The sequence below is a fragment of the Paramormyrops kingsleyae genome, unplaced genomic scaffold, assembly GCF_048594095.1.
Source record: "Paramormyrops kingsleyae isolate MSU_618 unplaced genomic scaffold, PKINGS_0.4 ups193, whole genome shotgun sequence".
NCBI lineage: Eukaryota > Metazoa > Chordata > Actinopteri > Osteoglossiformes > Mormyridae > Paramormyrops > Paramormyrops kingsleyae.
Genome location: NW_027326131.1, coordinates 4,547 through 29,789, shown reverse-complemented (window position 1 = coordinate 29,789; position 25,243 = coordinate 4,547). Strand labels below are relative to the sequence as shown.

General features: G+C 39.5%; 1 protein-coding gene and 3 long non-coding RNA genes across 5 annotated transcripts; 2 read left to right on the top strand and 2 right to left on the bottom strand.

Annotated features, from left to right (window-relative positions):
- Window positions 1-1,605: 1,605 nt before the first annotated feature.
- On the bottom strand, window positions 1,606-6,174 carry LOC111841110 (large ribosomal subunit protein eL43). The gene is made up of 4 exons (XM_023806614.2): window positions 6,037-6,174; window positions 5,417-5,545; window positions 1,906-1,988; window positions 1,606-1,734 (listed from the first exon to the last, which is right to left on the bottom strand). The coding sequence occupies exons 1-4, from the start codon at window positions 6,037-6,039 to the stop codon at window positions 1,671-1,673; spliced, it is 279 nt and encodes a 92-aa protein (XP_023662382.1). The 5' UTR covers window positions 6,040-6,174; the 3' UTR covers window positions 1,606-1,670.
- Window positions 6,154-25,243, top strand: LOC111841111 (uncharacterized). 2 transcript variants are annotated; one of them, XR_011989084.1, is made up of 6 exons: window positions 6,154-6,273; window positions 7,434-7,494; window positions 8,185-8,304; window positions 8,524-8,595; window positions 23,972-24,028; window positions 24,734-25,243. It is a non-coding gene; the product is annotated as an uncharacterized lncRNA (long non-coding RNA). The 2 variants fall into 2 exon arrangements; XR_011989085.1 differs by lacking the exon at window positions 8,524-8,595.
- Window positions 10,161-12,349, top strand: LOC140587373 (uncharacterized). The gene is made up of 3 exons (XR_011989089.1): window positions 10,161-10,332; window positions 10,436-10,503; window positions 10,599-12,349. It is a non-coding gene; the product is annotated as an uncharacterized lncRNA (long non-coding RNA).
- On the bottom strand, window positions 19,551-21,739 carry LOC140587372 (uncharacterized). The gene is made up of 3 exons (XR_011989088.1): window positions 21,568-21,739; window positions 21,397-21,464; window positions 19,551-21,301 (listed from the first exon to the last, which is right to left on the bottom strand). It is a non-coding gene; the product is annotated as an uncharacterized lncRNA (long non-coding RNA).

Sequence of the window (25,243 nt, the reverse complement as noted above, 5' to 3'; positions counted from 1 at the left end):
TATGTAACATTAATGTCATGACTTGTTACACTGAGGGAATCTGGGTTTTCATGGAGTATGAAGTGAAGATCTATTCTTACCTGTTGTTTAAAATCATTATTAGGCCTGTATGGTATGTTTGGTATCTTTATTAAATTGATCAATTATAATCATGTTAATTCATGTATTGAAAGGAGTTTGACAGTATAGTCAGTGTTTAGTACTTCTGTAAGGTAAACATTACCAGGTTTTATTTATAAATGGCTAATGGTTGAGAATACTTTTCTAAATTATGAATGAATAATCAAAAAGTAATCAAATGTAATCAGTTACATTACTTTCATATAGTAACTGAAATAGTTACACTATTACAAGTTACTCTATTTAAAATGTAATTGTAACAAATTACATTTCCAAAGTAAACTTCCCAACACAGCCTACGTTTACCAATAGCCTAAACTCATTTTAAAGCAGGCTGAAAAATCCCAAGATCCCGACCCAAAATACAGGAAATTTAGAGCAGCTTCCCACTGCCATTCCTCTGTTAACAGCAAGAAAACAGACTCCAAAACTGCTGTTATTTTTAACGGAGCATACGCTCTCGCAGCACTTGCGACACCGGAGCCACTGTCCTGAACCTTGAGCTTCGGAGTTTTGGCTTCTTTATTTAAGCAATGGGTTTTCTCCACTGTTTTCCGACCTTTTTTAGCTACTATTAGCGAATGAGACACTTCATGACACACCACTGACTGCCAAACATAAATACGTTCTATTCCGATCTTTTTTGAAAATGTAAGATATACTGATAGCCTATTATTATTGGATATGCCAGGCAAGAAGTAGTCCGTGCCATTCACCCTTTTGCAGATCTCGTCTTTTAATGTCCCAAAACAAAGCCTTTGAGACTGATGTGGCACGAAATGCTGGGGAATTATTTTCTCCTTACTGTTAAGTTTGGCATCTTAAACAAGCGTCGGGAAATAGCTTGCAGCCTGTAGGCTACTCCGCACCCGTCAATGTTTAAGCGAACTGCTGAAACCATAATGTTTATTTGTAGGAAGAATAATTAAATCGTAATTAAACCAAAGAAAAAAGACAGCCTTTCCAGAACTTTGTTTGCCGAAGCTTGTTTAGCCCACCTCCCCCATTATTTTCCTTCGGATCTGCATCAATCTCATTATTAACCTTTAGTGCACTCAGTTCACATAAATCCATTATAGCGACGGAAAACAATCCATGGGTGCTATATAAATGTTCAATTCAATTCCCGCTTTGCAATATTGTCAAACTATTTTCATTCACTAGTAATGTGACATGCATCCACACAGCTGGACCTGCATTCACTATGCTCCATCTTCCTTCCAACCAAATGCCGAATAACTGAGAAGGAAAAATTTAATGGATTCTTTAATAACCAATTAATCAAGTTCAATCAAGTAATCATGATTTACGTCCAATTTATTTAGGTCCTGTAGGGTGGATAACCAAGGTATTGGTTCCTATATTGCAGTCCCCCTAGAGAAAGGGTTTATTTATTCATGAGTAGACATGTCCAAGATGAGTCTTTGATCCACTTAATACCATGACACAGCACAATTGCAGGAAAACAGGCAAGGATGACAGGACTTTTATAGTCAAACAAATCCTCATGAGAGATTTATTGAGCGATGAACAAATTATCGAAAAGATGTTCACTGGTCTTTCAGCTCCTTCAGTCTTCTAATTGCAGACTTCACAGTAACAGCAGATGTTGTGCTTAAAAACGAAAAAGAAAACTCCATGCATCACAACTGGGACCATTATTTGACAACTGATATCCCCTGTACACTTCAGCAATATGATCATATAGCCTTTGATAAGAAAACATGGAACAATCTTGAATTATTTCTATCAAGTGCAAACACTTTCTCCAAGCAGGAAACTTACTTGTATGTCCAAGCACCTCCAGCTACAGTCTTCATGCAAGAGCCACAGTTCCAGATGCCAACCGCCTCTCTCTTCATTTTCGTCTAAGAGAAATTAAACAGAAATACACATAAGACTATGCCTGTAACTAGGGACACACCGATAATCGGGTTAATACAGTGCTCATATACTCACTCATAAAAATTCTCATACCAAGAACCAATACTACTTTATTTGAAACATTATGTTAAAACTTAGCCGCGTCATTTTTTTTTCTTTACTGCTCAATCAGATTTTGGCATCAAGTGAGAGACCAGAAACATTTGGGATGGACAAATGCAGAGAACACCAGCATTGGCAAATTAGCGAGTGTGTGTGCAGAGAATGTCAGCAGATTGGACATATTTTAAGATAAGGGTCTCCATTCTAAAGTATCAAGAGGTGGAAGGGACAGCACATCATCCAAAACAAGCAATTTGATCAAACATCTAGATGCACCATAGTGCAGAGTACACAGTTTGCTAATGTAACCAGAGAAAGACAAATTTTAGCACAAATTCTGGAGAAGCGAGAGAAAATATCTACAGACAACCCACTAGCAGTAAAAACAAGAGGCTCTTACTCGGTACACTGCCAAGTAAGTCCTGTCGCACAGTTAGAGCGACTGCGTAGCAAGGTCCAGTAGAGCCATATATCCATTTCAGTCTAATGCATCACCCTCAAAAAAAAGGCTGACTACATACAGTGACACATTAACGAATGTTCTTCACATTACAACTCAGACTTTCAAAAAGTTTTGTTTATATTTGGTTGGAAATGGCCTCATGACATGCATTTTATTACAATTTAAATATTAGCATGGTTATGGGTGTAACAAGGTCTTGTGTCACGAGACAAAACACGAACCATCAAGCATTGTAGGAAAATGATGGCGTACACAGTACCGTCATAGCTCTTTATTCTGGTGAAATATGATGCTAGATATTTGTTCTGTTCTTTACTGCATATGATGGTGATTAACACATTTCACCATACATCTGCATTATTTAGCATTTTTTGTCTTTCAAATAAATCAAATAAAAGGCTTCTTTACAGTAATATATTTCCTCTTTGAAATTTTCCTTAAAATATCAAAAAACACGTGTCTGTGTTACAGGTGAATAAAAGATCAGTCAATTCTTTTTTAAAAGTTCACACATTTTTCAACATTAAAAGGTCACCTTAACAGCTATAAGGCATGAAGAGATTCCCCAGTACGTGTGTGCATGGGGATAGTTAGGACTCCAGGCTTTTCTATTCATGATTAAATTGGCATCAGAAGGGAGAATTTTAATTTTTGTTCTTGTAGCTGCTAAATACACTCATTATTAAAGCAATAATGTTGTCCGCCTGCTACATTACAATCTCCATTTAAATAAATGTTTGTGAAAATGTTTAGGCTACAATCTGGGTTTATTCGACATGGATTGACGGTGCCAATGTACGCGTTCATGCACGTTGGACTTGTTGGGACCAATGTGGTTACTGTAAACTAAAATGAAAACAGACAAGAAAATTCATGAAGTGAAATAAAAATGAAAACCACACTAAAAGTCTCCAATCTGCTAAAAGCACTGTCACACCACCATCTTTTAAAAGATGATACTAATCTGTCCCTTCATCGCAACCAGAGTCCTTATCACTTGTGTTGCATGTGGTGTGCTCCACTAACTGAATTTATCTAGCATGAAGATACGGCAAATTTATACAGATTACTGTGCATCACAATACGCATCAATTTTTTTTAGGCATACTACTAATATGCTCATCGAAATTTGGGCAAAAATAATGTCTGTATGGTACCGAAAAGCTGGTGTACATCATCTAAGGCTCTGAAATGGCATAGTTTGTCAAAATAAAATTAAACAGTCAAGTTGATTTTGTGGAGGAAAATTGTTTGGATCAATCAATTGATAAAATAATCTGCAGAAAAAGTTAGTGGCAGCCCTAACAAATTCTGCTAACCTGGGGATTTCAACCAGTGACCTTCTGATCACAGGCACAGCAGCCTAGCCTGCTGAGCTACACACCAACCTCATCGCATACTTAAAGTATGGACTATCAAACGACTGAATGCCTTTATCATTGCACAAGGTACAACAAAACTGGAAGACTCTCTTTGTAGGTGCATGAAAGAAGAGGAAAGATACAAAACAGAGAAAAAGAACAGAATATAAAATAAACAGAATATAAGTGAATAGAATGGAATTTAATATACAAGTACAAAGAATAAAAATGTAACCAATGTAATGTTATATACTGCTGCAATGTACCTGAGCTCATGTATCCAAATGGCAGAGCATGATAAATAATATAGTCATAGATCGTGATTATCAGGGTCTGTATAAGGGCCTATGGACACTGTAGCACCACCATAAGTTGGGCAATATGGCCTATTTTTTTAAACCTACAAAATTTAAAAATGAAATAGGCAGAGTCTCAATCTCATTTGCAATGTTTTTGGCAGAAACCAAGGAATGTCTGGATAATCTTGTTTCTATGACTCAGTTCTGGAGGTATAGGCTAAAATGTAAAACACGTAAAATGTAAAAAAGCTGAAATGACTAATCTGAATGACAATAAGGGTCATACTTGAAAATGAAATTGATATAGAAAATGAGTTTAATGATTACTGTGAACACCTGTGTAAAATAGGGGGTAGAAATAATCAGTTTAACTTGCATAACTTCAAAAGTAATGGAAGTCATAATCCATGTGAAAATGGTAAATTACCTGGATTCAAATAACATTCTGAGGGATAGCCAACATGGATTATGGAGAGGTAGGTCCTATTTAACTGATCTACTTCACTTCTTTGAGGAAGCTACAAGACTTAGATTTCCAGAAGGCCTTTGATGTTGTCCACCGCAAACAACTCATACTAAAGCTCAAAGCTGCAGGGATTTTAGGAACTGTAGCAGCTTGGATTAAAAACAGGATAACAGACAGGAGGCGGCGGGTAGTTATTAGATAGTTATTAGTTAGTAGAGACACATGTCACAGTGTGCCTGCACTCATAGTGGGGTTCAATTTTAGGACCACTATTGTTCCTAATTTACATTAATGATATTGACACCAATACATAAACTGATGAAATTTGCAGATGACACTAAAGTGGGTGGTGTAGCAGATACTGAACTAGCAGCACAGAGGGTACAACAGGATCTTGATTTAATTAGCGACTTGGCTGATACCTGGCAGATAAAATTTAACAGACAAATGTAAGGCAATCCATGCAGGGAGCAGAAATATAAAGTACAGATATTTTGTGGGTTCCACTGAAATAAAGGTAGCTGATTATGAGAAATGATTATAATTATGTGTCTGTTGATGCTTCCATGTGCCACTCTCGCCAGTGTGGGGAAGCAATTAAAAAAGGCTAATAGGATGTTGGGATGCATCTCTAGGTGTGTGGCAATACAGCATCTTAATTAGCAGTTAGCTTAGAGACCAATATGACAAACACGCGCAGGCAGTGATTCCCCACACAAACCTTTCCGCAGAAAGAGCAGGTGTACTTCGCGTGCTGGCTTATCTCGATCTTTTTCACCATCTTCCTGAGAGAGGCCCCGTAGCGGGTACCGTACTTCCCCACTATCCCCACCTTCTTGGTGCGCTTGGCCTACGGTACAAAGTCGCATTAAAAACAGTTCGCACGACTTTGCTCGCAGTCAGGAACGACCTGGCTTTTGCTTCTAAACATGAATACGCAATCATGCAGAAACTGACTTTATCGTATCGGTTAATGTTAGAATTACTAAGCACTTCAGTTTATGGGAGGACGCGACCATGAAGACAGCATGGAGGCACACTTACGACTCTATAAAAAAAACTCACAACCGAAGTATACACTCACAACATCTAAAGCGACATTACCAACCTTGGATATAACATCCGAGTAACCACAGATAAATAATCGACAACGTAATATTTAGAGCAGAAAAGAACGGGACACCCAACAGAGACATTTTATTATTAAAATACCGAAGTAGCTTCAAACACGTTTTAGGTCACATACTAAGTAATACAATTATTAAAATAAGCAAACATGACGTTCTTTTAACGGATGGATTTGGATTTAAAAGATACTGCAGACAACGACTTCGAACTCACCATTTCTTAGGACAACGCTTCGGTCCAAAAAAGAAAGAAGGCCCTGCGCATGCGCATTATAATCAAAATCGCCGACTGGCATTGTGGGATATAGGCGGACCGCGTTTTTTTCCCTTTAATAAACAATATAGTTACAATACAGCAACAAAGGAGGTGTCATGCAATACATTAACATTAACAAAGCAAGGGGGAAAAAAACACTGCCTGGGGCTCCGGTAACTGAGTGAAATGACACTGGTAGGTGCCCGATGCGTGCCGGCTGCACTCGGAAAGCGGCCATGTTGCCCGATGTATGCAGGTGTTATGCCGAAAAACGTATCCCTGTTGAAAAAGGCATCCCTGCCGTAGAATGCATGCCGGTGTTCTGATGAGTTGAGCTTTTAGGGTTTTTTTGGGGGTTACGGTTTTAGGGGTGTTTCGGGGGTTAGGGTTTTACGGGTTTTGGGGGGATTAGGGTTAGGGCTATCGATTAGCACTACGGTAGCAACTCGACAAAGTAGCTCAACTCGTTTCAGATCAGTGACCAATCGGTCATTTAGAGACAGGCATGCATTCTACGGCAGGGATGCCTTTTTCGGCATAACACCTGCTGCAGGGTCGGTTCCCCGCATGCGCCGCCATGTGATTGTAAAAAGACTGTTATACTTTATAGCACAGTCGGAGCCGCGTTGTCTGTTAGTTACTGCGTTGGAAGCCAGCGATAATGTCTGAGTTTTATGCAGCCCTCCGAGATTATCTCCAGAGCCGAAAATTTTGTCTACAGTTGGACAAATATTTGCGAAAGAAAGTCACCCGGGTGGCAGCAATCTGTCTGTAACCCTTTAGTCAATCACATATATTTTAATAGAAACAGGTTTGGAGCATTTTGCACTAACACTAGACAATATTGTATATAATCATTATGAATGAAATTAGATTTAATAAAATATAGGTTATATGTGCCATGCATTTGTGTGAAAATGTCCTATACTGTATGGTGGTATCTGATTTCCAACCCAGATTCTTCAGTAGTGGGTTTGGTGAAGAGTTTTGATATCTTTTAATAACATTTTTGACACCATAATTTCAAGTGGTCAGTGTTTAGTATTCCACAATGAATTAAATCTTAGTGTTTTATAAGTGAAATGTTAATGTATTTTAAAAATGTTATTCAAATTTAGAGATCTACACATATCCATATTATCACACATGTCCATATTATCTGCTTTTCCATCGACATCCCCATCTTCCTGAGGTGATGAATGCATGTCCCGTTGGAGAAGATTTCAAAATACAGGACCCGGAGGATGAATTTGAACAGAGACTGACTGACATTAAAGCCCTGGGTGTTCTATAACACATCTGTAACTGTATGTGCTGTACTGTAGTATACTAAATTCTTTTCACTGATCCTTCAGGTTCTTAGCAACATTGAGCAGGCACAAAGTCAGCAGAAAAAAAGCTTTTCTGAAAGAAAAGGTAAGCGAGTGAGACAGTGTACCCTGGAAGCTGGTGATGGGGTGCTGATAAGTGAGAAGCCCAATAAACGCAGAGTGGGAGACACACTTTTGAACAGGCACCAAGGACGGTTTACACTTACTTCAGTGTCAGCTAAAGGTGTGGCGACTATAAGAAAAGGCAGTGGCGACTTGCGTATTCATATTTAGAAGCAAACATGTCCAGACTGAGACCTTACTACAGGTTCAAAGGTTACATTAATTGCATTTGTCATTGTTTTTGTTGAGGTTTATTATTTTACAATTTTTATTCTTCACACAAGTGACAGAAAAATTATACATACTGTAATTATGCAAGGTCATGGCAAAACACATAGAGGACCTTAGGGAGTATGCAGCAAGTGCAGAGTTGACAGACCATCAGTATGCTAGCCATGGTCCTCTATGGTTCAATGATTTGGGGGTGCTCCAAAATGAACTTGTGAATGACAAATCTATAACTTTTCATGTACAGTATGTTAGTCTGCTTTCTAGACACTATCCATGACCTAAGTGTCCTCAGAAACATAATAAGTTTTATTGCCAAGGTATGATTGCATATATAATGAATTTGTTTTGATGGATGTTGCCTAAACATTAAGATAAAGTAGAGCTATAAATGGAGCAAAAATTAAATGTTGTCATAATTGCTAGTTTTCTTTTTCATTTTTAGTTGAAATATGTCCTTCATAAGACATGTCCAGCACAAGAGCTTATTGTGTGGGGTGGCTCCATCTGCCTAACACGAGAAGACTTTTGGAGTTTGGGATTAAAGCAGGACATCGAAAGTAATGTAAGCAGATATTTGCTACAGTTTTTTGCAGCAGGGCACTGGGTGAGAGATTTCGTAAACCTTTCTGCACTTTCTGTGTTTGTAGATTGGGAATGCTTGTTTCAAAATCATTGCGGAATCGGCCCACAGATATATACCTCATACTTGCCCCAATTTCACTTTTTAATTTTAAGTAATTGTGGATTTATTCATTTTAAAATACTGATTTATAATACTTAGGGAATGGATGTCCACATTGTGGATTTGTATACAGTTCCCACTTGGAAGATGGTGCATGAGATCCAATTACTGGTGAGTTCAATACCGGTACCTCAGTACATTGCATAAATGCAGCAAACTCGAAAACACAAATTGGAAATGTAGAGTTGTATGGATTTATGGGTGTCCAAACCTTATGTTTACAGGAGCACATGGGCTCCAAAGATGCCCTGATAATACCCGCATGGAGTAGGCAGCATGGTGAAGGGGACCACTACACGCCTTGTGTACATTTTCAGTTATTAGCATTCTTTTACATAGGGATGGCCCATATGTTTGTTACTGCATATCATAACGATTACAGAATGTTTTTTACAGGTACTTTTGATAGCACAGAGAGGTGCTTTTCTTGGAGTCTCTGTGTCTGGATGATTTTGGTGATGAGACCTACAGGAGCATATTTAGGTTCATTCAGTCTAAAGAGTTTGTTGGCCTTATTATGGCTTAAGGCTGACGTGTAGACATATAAAAACAGTACGAAATTGCGCACTTGCGCACTTTAATGCGTGATTTTAGGGCGTAGTGCGTTCACAAACTTCACACTGACAACTAAGCTAAAATTCAGTGCACTGAAAGTACCCGGTTGGTGCACTGAAAACGGCCAGAGAGAGAGATAGAATACCGCTTATGTCAAAGTGACAGGTTGGGTCAAAGGTCACAAAGGTCAAATAAATCAAAAAGTGACAGGCGGTGGGTGCAAGCCGGGTGACGTCATGAGGTAGTGGGAGGGGGGGTTTTTTTTTTGGCTGTGAGCCAGTTGAGCGTTGGGATAGGGGTTTATTTGTATATAGTTTATTTATTTATTATAATTTAATTATGTATTATTATTTAATTATTTATTATTATGTAATTATTATTATTTTATATTGAGTAGAGTGCTTATGAGTGTGGTGTTTTGTCTGCATCCAGCGGGTGCCGAGCAGGGGGGACTGAGCAGGGGGGTTGGTGCGTTAAGGTCCCAAACACTGGGTCTGAGTGGGGGTGGGTTACCTGATGGAGTGTGAGCGTACGCTGTACCACCGTGGTAAGGTCCGTGGCTTTGGAGAATCTGTAGAAAAGGGCTCTGAGAGAGCGATGCTGTGTCTGTTGCGGTACCGTGGTAAGGTCCCATGGCTTTGGATAATCCGCAAAGGACTCGGAGAGAGCGATGCCGGAGAGCTGAGAGTTGTGCTGCGCGAGACTGAAAGAAATCCTGTGAGAATGACCAAGTTGGAGCTAAGAATGAGAGGAGGAGCTGGGTCTGACGTCCAGTAAAAAAACGCTTAGCAGTAGTTTGACCGTCTGTGTGTGTATGTGTGTGTGTGTGTGAAAGCCGACACCCCCCTGCAGCAGTAGCAGTTTGGCCTTGTGTTTTTCCTCATGCAACCTATGTACATCCCGATAGGTCAAATCCCGGTCAAACTGTAATTTGGGGCACAGATCAAGTTTGACACTTTGTATTTCAGTAAATTTTGTTAAAAGTTTTGTCTTTTCCCCCCGACTCCCCGCCACACATCAAGTTTGACATTTTGTATTTCAGTAAATTTTGTCTTTTCCCCCCGACTCCCCCCATACCGTCTGCGCAGTTAAAATGTACATCGAAATAGACATCAGATAAAACTTGACAGGACGTATATTTCTCCTTAAAGAATCCTAAAAAGTAAGCAACCCCAGAAATTTTTAGTATGCCGAGAAGGGTTTCACTCCTTTGGTAGACACAAGTACCCCACACCCCGTATCATCAAGGCATTGCCCTACTGGAAAGAGAAAACTACATGGGACCTGCATAGAGTAAGTATATTATTTCTTTTACGCGTGTTTTATGATATTTTACGCGTGTTTTATGATAAACACAATACAATAAAATAACTTAAAATAATTATTTTATTTTTAGAGATTCAGCTATTTTGGGTTTGTTTTTTTTTCTCTACGGGAGACACTGCGGATAGAAAACTCCATATAGTGAGTATATTATTTCTTTTATACATATGATAAACGCTATACATTAAAAATAACTTATTCTAATAATAGGTATTCTCTATTATTTTATGTACAAGAGAGACGGCACGGACCGGTCAAGAGAAAATCTACGCAAGACCTGAATCAGCAGGTATGGATGGAGCAACACCCCCCCTCCTATACCTGAAGCGCTATTAAATGAAATAGACAACATCAACAACGCTAATAATGATGAAAATGATGCGGTTTACTTTGCTCAACACGACTCGCCACCCGCAGCGTCTGGTGAAGCGACGGCCCAAGAGCCCTGTTTGCTACCATCCTTAGAGACATTATTAATAACCTTCCGGTGCTGATAGGGTCGGCACCGACCCATTTTTAAGTTTAACATGCATAAAAGCACCACATATATTTGTGCATACTCTTAAAACAAAAGGCTCCATATTGAACCTTTTAGCTTGGTACATATATGACACTCCTTGGACATTCTCAATTAAAAGAAATGGCACCTTTTTGAAGGCAATGGTTATATTTCCTCTGGTTAGAACCCCTATAGTTCTATATAGCACACCCAAGAACCTTTTTTTTCGAAATATATACTGCATCAAAGTTTTTTGACTTTGTCAGGAATCTCTATTTAAACTAAATAAATTAAAACAAAATCAAGGTAAGGCATCCCCACACATGTAAGGTAAGATAAGACCAGTTCAGTTTATTTATATAATTCTCTAGAGGTTTATTTTATCATTATTTTTTATTGAAAACGAGAGGAATGCTGTCAAAAGAAAGGTCCAGAAAGCCACACCAAAAATATTAAAACCAATCTTTTCATGGATAAGGAAGCCTAACAAGGTAACCAAGAAGTAAGAAACAAATTGGATGATAAATAATTGTTTTGAGGGTATCTTATGGCTGATGTACTGTAAGACACGTGCTGCTTGACACCGACCCGTCTAACATAAGAGACAGGAACAGAAAGCTAACATAGGCCGAAGGTTAAGCGTGTTAAATGAAAGGCAGCGGGATAATTCCCCATAATGCCGCACTATAACAAAATCAAACGCGACGTGAAAACGTTTAATAGACCTCAATAAAAATGTCAGGGACGTCTACGACAAACGCAGATTGTTGCCTAGTGGGGAAACTGCCTTTTGGATACCGAAATGTAAAACTAGCAGCATCGCAAAAAGGGTGTTGTAAGTCTTTAAAAATATTTCATCGAATGAATTTGTTAGTGTAACATGAAAGTGTTTCAAAGATGTACAGATGTTTTAAAATGTAATATGAAAGTTTTTCAAAGTAAGATGTACAGATGTTTTAAAATGTAACATGAAAGTTTTTCAAAGTAAGATGTACAGATGTTTTAAAATGTAACATGAAAGTTTTTCAAAGTAAGATGTACAGATGTTTTAAAAAATGTAACATGAAAGTTTTTCAAAGTAAGATGTACAGATGCTTTAAAAATGTTCGGGTGTTTTATTTTCTAGACGCGTTGTACAAAAACGGTTTGTTATGTGTACGCAGCGCAAGCATGTTTGTACAAAGTTTTATGCATTCATTTTGCGAATCAGTTTTGAAATCTAATATGAACGTGGCTTTTATTTTACAAAAACAAAGTTGCAAAAAATTTGTAGGCTCTTTATCAAAGCAGATTTTGTTAATATAACATGAAGTTTTTTTTTATTATTTTCAAAGTTGCACAAGGGTTTTAAAATGTAACATGTACACGTGTGTTTTATTTTTCAAACTTGTACAAAAACGTGTGTGTACATTTATCAAATGAGTTTTAAAATGCAACATGTACAGGTATTTTATTATTCAAAATAAAAGTTGTACATACATTTTGTTATATGTATGCAGCACGGTCATGTTTTTAAAATGTGCTAATATTTGCGGGATGGTGGGAATAAAGCGTATTTAAAAGGGGTACCTCTCGTGGAATCTACCAATCTTTAGCAGCTTTTGAACCCTGAGCCACACGGGGACTGGGGTTTTTAACCGTGAGACTCGACACCTAGCTACGCATTAGATCCTTACTTCAGCAATGGTCCCCATGTACCCAGTGTAGGGTCAGGTCCATCGCAAGAGAATGTCTCCGCCGTGAAAGAACGATCCACCAGCATTTTGTGTATCAACGAATCTGTAATCATTCTTTCCATTCATTATATGCTGAGTTTTCCAAAATTGTTTTTTAGCTGAAGCATCAAAAGCTGTAACTTCGAGTGCACCTGGTTTAATAGCATTTTATTTATAACAGTAGGAGCTTGTAAACTGCATTTAGCGGTCGCATGAAAACACATTAAAAACTTTAAAGAATAAAGCTTTAGTTATTTTTAATAAAGACGGCTTTCTAGTAAATGGTTTTCCTACAAGGTGACCCCGCGGCCTATACTTAAGACATCCGGGCGCCTGATTTGAGATGTTTACTGAGGACGGTATGTTAAGTTAACAGTGGTGACTGAGCTGCACCGTGTTTGACTCTTAATGAAACTTAGACCTAATTCAACAGAACCAGTCGTCATCCACTTTGCAGTGAGATTTCTGTGCGAAATGTGAACAAAGATTCATTTTCTTACTTTACCACTTATCGGATAACAAGGGAAATGGCAGCGGCAATAACCTACACAGTTATTTGTTCCTTCCATATGTATATATATAGCACCGCAGAACGTTTTGCACTTTTTTGCACTATTTGTTTATTGTTTGTTGTGTGTTCTACATGCATGTTTGCACTGGAGGATCTGCTTTTTATTCTCATTGTACATGAGTATAGTGACAATAAAAAGGCATTTCATTCATTCATAATATGTCGGACACAATGGCTCTGAGCACCAGGGAGTCCGCCGTGAGGCGCACGAGCTGCTAGCTGATGTAATGCTGCGAACGGTCGGGGCTCTGACATTCTTAAGGTGCGGCTATCTATCCCCGAGACACTTTAGCCAGGAGCGTGTATATTTGCGCTTATTAATGCTGCAGTGTCAGGGTTTTGCTGACTCTTATAGGAAGCTGGCTAGCAATAACATTTTTAGCTGGTCTTTTTCATTTAGTACATACACGGTTTAGAAGAAAACCTAATCACCATTAAAAAAAATAAATAAATAAACGTACAAAACTATTGAAATCCCCCAGAAGCATGTGCATATTTTTCTGGTTTGCATGTTGTGTGTGTGTGTGTGTGTGTGTGTGTGTGTGTGTGGTTACCTAAGCACAGTCGGCCTAGTGTTTGATAGGTGATGGAGAAGCGTACGGTCGTGGGGACAATAAACTACATGCGCCTATGCCAACATGTGTTTAAGTATAGCGACAAACATGGACGCTTTCTTTAACGTAAAACAGTTAAAGGCTCATACGGTTTTGTTTACATTTTTATTTTTTTAATTTCAAGTAGCCTCTAATCACCTTACATTAGTTCTGATTTACTGTAGTCACCAATCAGAGTATTTTAAAACAATGGCACTGAAATGTCACCACATGTTAAAGCTAACAAAGTAACATGATTATATCAGCGGAACAAACCAGTCGCCGGTACGTATAGACAGATCATGTGTTGCTCAACAATCGACAGCATTTTGAAATCTATTTGTATTTAGACAAATATATTGGAAATAAAGCGTTGTGTTTTAAAAGGCAGACATTGAGGTCGAATTTAAATTGGTCACAATTGTATTGTTTTCCGCAGCTAGAAGTGTCGGCTGAGGTTGATTTTAATTGGCATGTCAGTTTAGGATTCTTGCAGTAGAAGTTATGTAGTGAATTGCGGTACTCTGAAATTAAGTGATATGTGTATTAGAATCGTGAAGCGTCATCTTCCTTTGTTTTAGGTTCACCCCGGGCATTTTATGAATTGTAATGTAATATCAGACAGTGTGTGATGAATTTCTGAAGGCCTGTTATAGGCCTATATGACAATTTCGTGGAAACGTCTCATGGAAAAATGTAGTTGCAGTTTGTCAGGACTAAAGACTGGCTAATGTGACATGGTGAACAAGTCCTGTGGTTAAAGAATGCCGGCCTGTTGCTTAAAACATTGTGTTGTATGCCGAATGTTTCTTGCCCATAGACTACATGTTGCTATACTGTTCCTTTATAATATTCAACTATTATTTTTTAAATCATTTAATGAAATAGGTAAATACCTCATCATTGATGACTATGGTCCACCTGAGTGACAAGTAACCCGTCCTGGACAGAGGTTTCTTCAAGGCCTGTTGTGGGAACCCCATGGTGTAGGATTAAGAGAAAGAATACAGGGAGTGGTACAAATGAGCAGTTGTCCTGCCCCCTTTTACTCATTTTGGATGCTTAAATTACTAAATTGTGATTTTAATGCTCATCTGTATGATTCTATGGTCTGAGCGAGTCTCCAGTACTACATGAATGGTAAACTTAAAAACTCTACTTCTCTTAGCTTAATGATATTTTCTTTTACTGTGTACGATTGGTAGAAATGAAAATCGTGATTTGTCTCTCAGCTTGTGTGTGTGTGTGTGTGTGTGTCTGTGTGTGTGCGTGCGGTGTGTCAACAATGGCAATTATTCACTAAATTCTAAACAAACCCACATATAAAACCCCCTCCCCACCCACCCCAGACACCTATAAAACACAGCATTCTTGCTCTCACCCCCCACTCATTTTGTGAAAAAGCATGTCTGTTGCCAAGACTACAGCTCGTGTCTTGAGTCGTACATACTATGACCCCAGCCACCCGGGGTCATACGGAGGGGCCTCCAGACTGCAGAGAGCCGTGCAGGAAGATACGGGGGAAAAAAGTGGCTACTGATGACATCAGAGAGTGGCTGTCTATGCAAGACAGTTATACTTTACATAAGCCGGCTAAAAAGAATTTCCCCAGGAGCAGAGTGTTTAATACCGAGAGCCATGTATCAGCGGCAGGCCGGTTTATGCGACATGCAAGGGCTGGCGATGTACAACGACGGGTTAAAGTATCTCCTTACGGCAAACCCACATATAAAACCCCCTCCCCAACCTCCCCAGACACCAGCCCTTTTCCTGGAGGACATGTCTGAATTTACTTTTGGGTCGATACAGCACAACAAGTCTTCTCCTCAACTTAACCCCCAGCGATCCCCATCCATGACCCTCTATACTTTTGGACAGCGAATGGATACAACGCCACCAGAGCTTCCTCAATACACTCCGCGGCAGGCCGCATCATGGTGCCCGTATGGGGTTCTGTTCCAGTCACAACCTCCGCGTGCGGACTCTGCCCTAATGGATACATCGCGGGTTACTGCATCGATGTTGGATGATTTCCGCGATCGTTTTGCGGCTCCATCATTATCTGGAGATTCTGGGTGTGGCGGCATCACCGTAGCTGCCATGAAGATAATCAAAGGGTCACTTGCCTTTATTCTGGATCGGCTAATCGAAGATGACTTGAAGGCGACCTGTATCGGCTGTACTGTGAAACACCCTAGCCTGCTTCAGCACACGTGTCGCTATGAACCTGTACCGTTTTATTTCTTTAACAATTTTGAAAAGCTGTTCAAAAAGCTGTATAGGCCACGGCTTAAACATATTATCACAAAGGCGGTGGCCATGTTTCACCCTCATACCGCTCCTGTAAAAATACATGCATCAATCGATGTGTTAGTTTCTGAACTTAAAGGCCAAATTAATGTACGGGCCAAATTGCGCGAGCTGAAACGCTTCGCTGAAGACGGTGATTGTGAGTATGCTGTAGATGAGGCGTTTAATGATTTCTGCAATTTGTACACATGCGAGCACCCTATGGCTGGTGTGTAAACGTCTGTCAAAATGTGATTGGCTGCTCATTTTTATATGCTTTCTAAATAAAATGAGTTGAGTCATGAAAACATTGTGTCGTTATTGCTAACAAGTACTTGACCGTGTTTATTTTACGCCATCAAAACCCTGGGTCATTTGGTGGCGTAGATAGATTATACAGGGTGGTACACATGTTGCCTGCTTAAGGGTGACATAATGGGGTAGTTGTACATCGCCAGCCCTTGCATGTCGCATAAACCGGCCTGCCGCTGATACATGGCTCTCGGTATTAAACACTCTGCTCCTGGGGAAATTCTTTTTAGCCGGCTTATGTAAAGTATAACTGTCTTGCATAGACAGCCACTCTCTGATGTCATCAGTAGCCACTTTTTTCCCCCGTATCTTCCTGCACGGCTCTCTGCAGTCTGGAGGCCCCTCCGTATGACCCCGGGTGGCTGGGGTCATAGTATGTACGACTCAAGACACGAGCTGTAGTCTTGGCAACAGACATGCTTTTTCACAAAATGAGTGGGGGGTGAGAGCAAGAATGCTGTGTTTTATAGGTGTCTGGGGTGGGTGGGGAGGGGGTTTTATATGTGGGTTTGTTTAGAATTTAGTGAATAATTGCCATTGTTGACACACCGCACGCACACACACAGACACACACACACACACACACAAGCTGAGAGACAAATCACGATTTTCATTTCTACCAATCGTACACAGTAAAAGAAAATATCATTAAGCTAAGAGAAGTAGAGTTTTTAAGTTTACCATTCATGTAGTACTGGAGACTCGCTCAGACCATAGAATCATACAGATGAGCATTAAAATCACAATTTAGTAATTTAAGCATCCAAAATGAGTAAAAGGGGGCAGGACAACTGCTCATTTGTACCACTCCCTGTATTCTTTCTCTTAATCCTACACCATGGGGTTCCCACAACAGGCCTTGAAGAAACCTCTGTCCAGGACGGGTTACTTGTCACTCAGGTGGACCATAGTCATCAATGATGAGGTATTTACCTATTTCATTAAATGATTTAAAAAATAATAGTTGAATATTATAAAGGAACAGTATAGCAACATGTAGTCTATGGGCAAGAAACATTCGGCATACAACACAATGTTTTAAGCAACAGGCCGGCATTCTTTAACCACAGGACTTGTTCACCATGTCACATTAGCCAGTCTTTAGTCCTGACAAACTGCAACTACATTTTTCCATGAGACGTTTCCACGAAATTGTCATATAGGCCTATAACAGGCCTTCAGAAATTCATCACACACTGTCTGATATTACATTACAATTCATAAAATGCCCGGGGTGAACCTAAAACAAAGGAAGATGACGCTTCACGATTCTAATACACATATCACTTAATTTCAGAGTACCGCAATTCACTACATAACTTCTACTGCAAGAATCCTAAACTGACATGCCAATTAAAATCAACCTCAGCCGACACTTCTAGCTGCGGAAAACAATACAATTGTGACCAATTTAAATTCGACCTCAATGTCTGCCTTTTAAAACACAACGCTTTATTTCCAATATATTTGTCTAAATACAAATAGATTTCAAAATGCTGTCGATTGTTGAGCAACACATGATCTGTCTATACGTACCGGCGACTGGTTTGTTCCGCTGATATAATCATGTTACTTTGTTAGCTTTAACATGTGACATTTCAGTGCCATTGTTTTAAAATACTCTGATTGGTGACTACAGTAAATCAGAACTAATGTAAGGTGATTAGAGGCTACTTGAAATTAAAAAAATAAAAATGTAAACAAAACCGTATGAGCCTTTAACTGTTTTACGTTAAAGAAAGCGTCCATGTTTGTCGCTATACTTAAACACATGTTGGCATAGGCGCATGTAGTTTATTGTCCCCACGACCGTACGCTTCTCCATCACCTATCAAACACTAGGCCGACTGTGCTTAGGTAACCACACACACACACACACACACACACACACACACACAACATGCAAACCAGAAAAATATGCACATGCTTCTGGGGGATTTCAATAGTTTTGTACGTTTATTTATTTATTTTTTTTAATGGTGATTAGGTTTTCTTCTAAACCGTGTATGTACTAAATGAAAAAGACCAGCTAAAAATGTTATTGCTAGCCAGCTTCCTATAAGAGTCAGCAAAACCCTGACACTGCAGCATTAATAAGCGCAAATATACACGCTCCTGGCTAAAGTGTCTCGGGGATAGATAGCCGCACCTTAAGAATGTCAGAGCCCCGACCGTTCGCAGCATTACATCAGCTAGCAGCTCGTGCGCCTCACGGCGGACTCCCTGGTGCTCAGAGCCATTGTGTCCGACATATTATGAATGAATGAAATGCCTTTTTATTGTCACTATACTCATGTACAATGAGAATAAAAAGCAGATCCTCCAGTGCAAACATGCATGTAGAACACACAACAAACAATAAACAAATAGTGCAAAAAAGTGCAAAACGTTCTGCGGTGCTATATATATACATATGGAAGGAACAAATAACTGTGTAGGTTATTGCCGCTGCCATTTCCCTTGTTATCCGATAAGTGGTAAAGTAAGAAAATGAATCTTTGTTCACATTTCGCACAGAAATCTCACTGCAAAGTGGATGACGACTGGTTCTGTTGAATTAGGTCTAAGTTTCATTAAGAGTCAAACACGGTGCAGCTCAGTCACCACTGTTAACTTAACATACCGTCCTCAGTAAACATCTCAAATCAGGCGCCCGGATGTCTTAAGTATAGGCCGCGGGGTCACCTTGTAGGAAAACCATTTACTAGAAAGCCGTCTTTATTAAAAATAACTAAAGCTTTATTCTTTAAAGTTTTTAATGTGTTTTCATGCGACCGCTAAATGCAGTTTACAAGCTCCTACTGTTATAAATAAAATGCTATTAAACCAGGTGCACTCGAAGTTACAGCTTTTGATGCTTCAGCTAAAAAACAATTTTGGAAAACTCAGCATATAATGAATGGAAAGAATGATTACAGATTCGTTGATACACAAAATGCTGGTGGATCGTTCTTTCACGGCGGAGACATTCTCTTGCGATGGACCTGACCCTACACTGGGTACATGGGGACCATTGCTGAAGTAAGGATCTAATGCGTAGCTAGGTGTCGAGTCTCACGGTTAAAAACCCCAGTCCCCGTGTGGCTCAGGGTTCAAAAGCTGCTAAAGATTGGTAGATTCCACGAGAGGTACCCCTTTTAAATACGCTTTATTCCCACCATCCCGCAAATATTAGCACATTTTAAAAACATGACCGTGCTGCATACATATAACAAAATGTATGTACAACTTTTATTTTGAATAATAAAATACCTGTACATGTTGCATTTTAAAACTCATTTGATAAATGTACACACACGTTTTTGTACAAGTTTGAAAAATAAAACACACGTGTACATGTTACATTTTAAAACCCTTGTGCAACTTTGAAAATAATAAAAAAAAACTTCATGTTATATTAACAAAATCTGCTTTGATAAAGAGCCTACAAATTTTTTGCAACTTTGTTTTTGTAAAATAAAAGCCACGTTCATATTAGATTTCAAAACTGATTCGCAAAATGAATGCATAAAACTTTGTACAAACATGCTTGCGCTGCGTACACATAACAAACCGTTTTTGTACAACGCGTCTAGAAAATAAAACACCCGAACATTTTTAAAGCATCTGTACATCTTACTTTGAAAAACTTTCATGTTACATTTTTTAAAACATCTGTACATCTTACTTTGAAAAACTTTCATGTTACATTTTAAAACATCTGTACATCTTACTTTGAAAAACTTTCATGTTACATTTTAAAACATCTGTACATCTTACTTTGAAAAACTTTCATATTACATTTTAAAACATCTGTACATCTTTGAAACACTTTCATGTTACACTAACAAATTCATTCGATGAAATATTTTTAAAGACTTACAACACCCTTTTTGCGATGCTGCTAGTTTTACATTTCGGTATCCAAAAGGCAGTTTCCCCACTAGGCAACAATCTGCGTTTGTCGTAGACGTCCCTGACATTTTTATTGAGGTCTATTAAACGTTTTCACGTCGCGTTTGATTTTGTTATAGTGCGGCATTATGGGGAATTATCCCGCTGCCTTTCATTTAACACGCTTAACCTTCGGCCTATGTTAGCTTTCTGTTCCTGTCTCTTATGTTAGACGGGTCGGTGTCAAGCAGCACGTGTCTTACAGTACATCAGCCATAAGATACCCTCAAAACAATTATTTATCATCCAATTTGTTTCTTACTTCTTGGTTACCTTGTTAGGCTTCCTTATCCATGAAAAGATTGGTTTTAATATTTTTGGTGTGGCTTTCTGGACCTTTCTTTTGACAGCATTCCTCTCGTTTTCAATAAAAAATAATGATAAAATAAACCTCTAGAGAATTATATAAATAAACTGAACTGGTCTTATCTTACCTTACATGTGTGGGGATGCCTTACCTTGATTTTGTTTTAATTTATTTAGTTTAAATAGAGATTCCTGACAAAGTCAAAAAACTTTGATGCAGTATATATTTCGAAAAAAAAGGTTCTTGGGTGTGCTATATAGAACTATAGGGGTTCTAACCAGAGGAAATATAACCATTGCCTTCAAAAAGGTGCCATTTCTTTTAATTGAGAATGTCCAAGGAGTGTCATATATGTACCAAGCTAAAAGGTTCAATATGGAGCCTTTTGTTTTAAGAGTATGCACAAATATATGTGGTGCTTTTATGCATGTTAAACTTAAAAATGGGTCGGTGCCGACCCTATCAGCACCGGAAGGTTATTAATAATGTCTCTAAGGATGGTAGCAAACAGGGCTCTTGGGCCGTCGCTTCACCAGACGCTGCGGGTGGCGAGTCGTGTTGAGCAAAGTAAACCGCATCATTTTCATCATTATTAGCGTTGTTGATGTTGTCTATTTCATTTAATAGCGCTTCAGGTATAGGAGGGGGGGTGTTGCTCCATCCATACCTGCTGATTCAGGTCTTGCGTAGATTTTCTCTTGACCGGTCCGTGCCGTCTCTCTTGTACATAAAATAATAGAGAATACCTATTATTAGAATAAGTTATTTTTAATGTATAGCGTTTATCATATGTATAAAAGAAATAATATACTCACTATATGGAGTTTTCTATCCGCAGTGTCTCCCGTAGAGAAAAAAAAACAAACCCAAAATAGCTGAATCTCTAAAAATAAAATAATTATTTTAAGTTATTTTATTGTATTGTGTTTATCATAAAACACGCGTAAAATATCATAAAACACGCGTAAAAGAAATAATATACTTACTCTATGCAGGTCCCATGTAGTTTTCTCTTTCCAGTAGGGCAATGCCTTGATGATACGGGGTGTGGGGTACTTGTGTCTACCAAAGGAGTGAAACCCTTCTCGGCATACTAAAAATTTCTGGGGTTGCTTACTTTTTAGGATTCTTTAAGGAGAAATATACGTCCTGTCAAGTTTTATCTGATGTCTATTTCGATGTACATTTTAACTGCGCAGACGGTATGGGGGGAGTCGGGGGGAAAAGACAAAATTTACTGAAATACAAAATGTCAAACTTGATGTGTGGCGGGGAGTCGGGGGGAAAAGACAAAACTTTTAACAAAATTTACTGAAATACAAAGTGTCAAACTTGATCTGTGCCCCAAATTACAGTTTGACCGGGATTTGACCTATCGGGATGTACATAGGTTGCATGAGGAAAAACACAAGGCCAAACTGCTACTGCTGCAGGGGGGTGTCGGCTTTCACACACACACACACATACACACACAGACGGTCAAACTACTGCTAAGCGTTTTTTTACTGGACGTCAGACCCAGCTCCTCCTCTCATTCTTAGCTCCAACTTGGTCATTCTCACAGGATTTCTTTCAGTCTCGCGCAGCACAACTCTCAGCTCTCCGGCATCGCTCTCTCCGAGTCCTTTGCGGATTATCCAAAGCCATGGGACCTTACCACGGTACCGCAACAGACACAGCATCGCTCTCTCAGAGCCCTTTTCTACAGATTCTCCAAAGCCACGGACCTTACCACGGTGGTACAGCGTACGCTCACACTCCATCAGGTAACCCACCCCCACTCAGACCCAGTGTTTGGGACCTTAACGCACCAACCCCCCTGCTCAGTCCCCCCTGCTCGGCACCCGCTGGATGCAGACAAAACACCACACTCATAAGCACTCTACTCAATATAAAATAATAATAATTACATAATAATAAATAATTAAATAATAATACATAATTAAATTATAATAAATAAATAAACTATATACAAATAAACCCCTATCCCAACGCTCAACTGGCTCACAGCCAAAAAAAAACCCCCCCCTCCCACTACCTCATGACGTCACCCGGCTTGCACCCACCGCCTGTCACTTTTTGATTTATTTGACCTTTGTGACCTTTGACCCAACCTGTCACTTTGACATAAGCGGTATTCTATCTCTCTCTGGCCAGAAAACGCAGTGCAGAATGATGGACACTACTCGCACTAAATGGACGCCATTTTGACTACGTAACGGAAGGGGAGGGACTTTCGGCAAGTTTTTATTGTTAAATTAAGGCGGACAACACGTAAGCCCAGGCGGAGGCAACTGCTTCATATAAATCTAAGTAACGTTAATAAAATTATTTTACTGATGTATACTGCGGTGTGTAGCCTGTCACTCTCTGACGGCAGTTATAGATAATTTGAGTTTGCAATTATATCAACTTAGAAGAGTTCGCACACGTAAATGTTAGCAGTTTTTTAGCCGGTCGTAGATAGGTTATATTCTATACACGCAAATAAAGCCACAAGGAAATTCATTGTAAAGAAAACATGGCAGATATTTTGGCGCACTGGAGAATCGCGATCAAATGCTAGTGTGTCACTTCCGGTAAGTGCAAAACGTTAGTGTTCCATTTAGGACAGCACTTTCCCATGGTAGTGTGCACTACAGAAGGAAGTGCGCACTACGCACTACATCTCAGTGCACTGGCGCAAGTGCGCGATTTCGGACACACCCTCAGTGTCAAGTTGGGAAAAAGGGGATATTTGCACCTAACACCAACTACTTGTGTCATTGAACAATTACTGGAAGCTGGCTTAAATGTACACGTTATTCTATTTGATATGACTATGTACTAATACGGTGTTTGACCCCCTTTCGCCTTCAGAACTGCCTTAATTCTACGTGGCATTGATTCAACAAGGTGCTGAAAGCATTCTTTAGAAATGTTGGCCCATACTGATAGGATAGCATCTTGCAGTTGATGGAGATTTGTGGGATGCACATCCAGGGCACGAAGCTCCCGTTCCACCACATCCCAAAGATGCTCTATTGGGTTGAGATCTGGTGACTGTGGGGGCCATTTTAGTACAGTGAACTCATTGTCATGTTCAAGAAACCAATTTGAAATGATTCAAGCTTTGTGACATGGTGCATTATCCTGCTGGAAGTAGCCATCAGAGGATGGGTACATGGTGGTCATAAAGGGATGGACATGGTCAGAAACAATGCTCAGGTAGGCCGTGGCATTTAAACGATGCCCAATTGGCACTAAGGGGCCAAAAGTGTGCCAAGAAAACATCCCCCACACCATTACACCACCACCACCAGCCTGCACAGTGGTAACAAGGCATGATGGATCCATGTTCTCATTCTGTTTACGCCAAATTCTGACTCTACCATTTGAATGTCTCAACAGAAATCGAGACTCATCAGAACAGGCAACATTTTTCCAGTCTTCAACTGTCCAATTTTGGTGAGCTTGTGCAAATTGTAGCCTCTTTTTTCTATTTAGTGGAGATGAGTGGTACCCGGTGGGGTCTTCTGCTGTTGTAGCCCATCTGCCTCAAGGTTGTGCGTGTTGTGGCTTCACAAATGCTTTGCTGCATACCTCGGTTGTAACGAGTGGTTATTTCAGTCAAAGTTGCTCTTCTATCAGCTTGAATCAGTCGGCCCATTCTCCTCTGACCTCTAGCATCAACAAGGCATTTTCGCCCACAGGACTGCCGCATACTGGATGTTTTTCCCTTTGCACACCATTCTTTGTAAATCCTAGAAATGGTTGTGTGTGAAAATCCCAGTAACTGAGCAGATTATGAAATACTCAGACCGGCCCGTCTGGCACCAACAACCATGCCACGCTCAAAATTGCTTAAATCGCCTTTCTTTCCCATTCTGACATTCAGTTTGGAGTTCAGGAGATTGTCTTGACCAGGACCACACCCCTAAATGCATTGAAGCAACTGCCATATGATTGGTTGATTAGATAATTGCATTAATGAGAAATTGAACAGGTGTTCCTAATATTCCTTTAGGTGAGTGTATGTTAACCATGTATTTGCAGTGATTCAATGACAATACGTCAATGTGTTAATCATTAATCAATGAAACACCAAAACATTAACAGTGATTCAATGTCATATAATCAATATCTATATTCATATCTACCCCCTGGGGATAGGTTCTATGCAGCAGTGAAGGACATGGATGGAGTGTACCAGCCCAGCACTTGGGAGCTGAGCCAGGTGTTAAAGAAGAAGTTGGGGCCTGCATGGGCTGCTTTGGGAGTATCATGGGACACTGGGATCCAGAGATTAGATGGTGCTAGGTGGGCCCAGCATATGAACTGGAGAAGGCTCTTAAGTCTCGTTTTCCCACAGCGGTAGACTGGTCCTGTCTGTATGCAGCTCAGTAAAGTGATAAAGAACATGTGTATGACTGGGAGCTCCCATTGCAGAGCCTGGTGGAACAGGAGAAAGCATGTAAAATGTTTAAAGTGAGACATTTTGCTATTTAGTGAAAAATATTGGCTCATTTTGAATTTCATGACAGCAACACGTCTCAAAAAAGACACAACATTTTGTTAGCCATTGCTCACCAAAAAGTTACGTAATAGTTGTACAAATGTTACTACCTAAAAGTTTGCTATTCACGAATACAGAGCAATAATAAAAATAAACAATGGACTGGA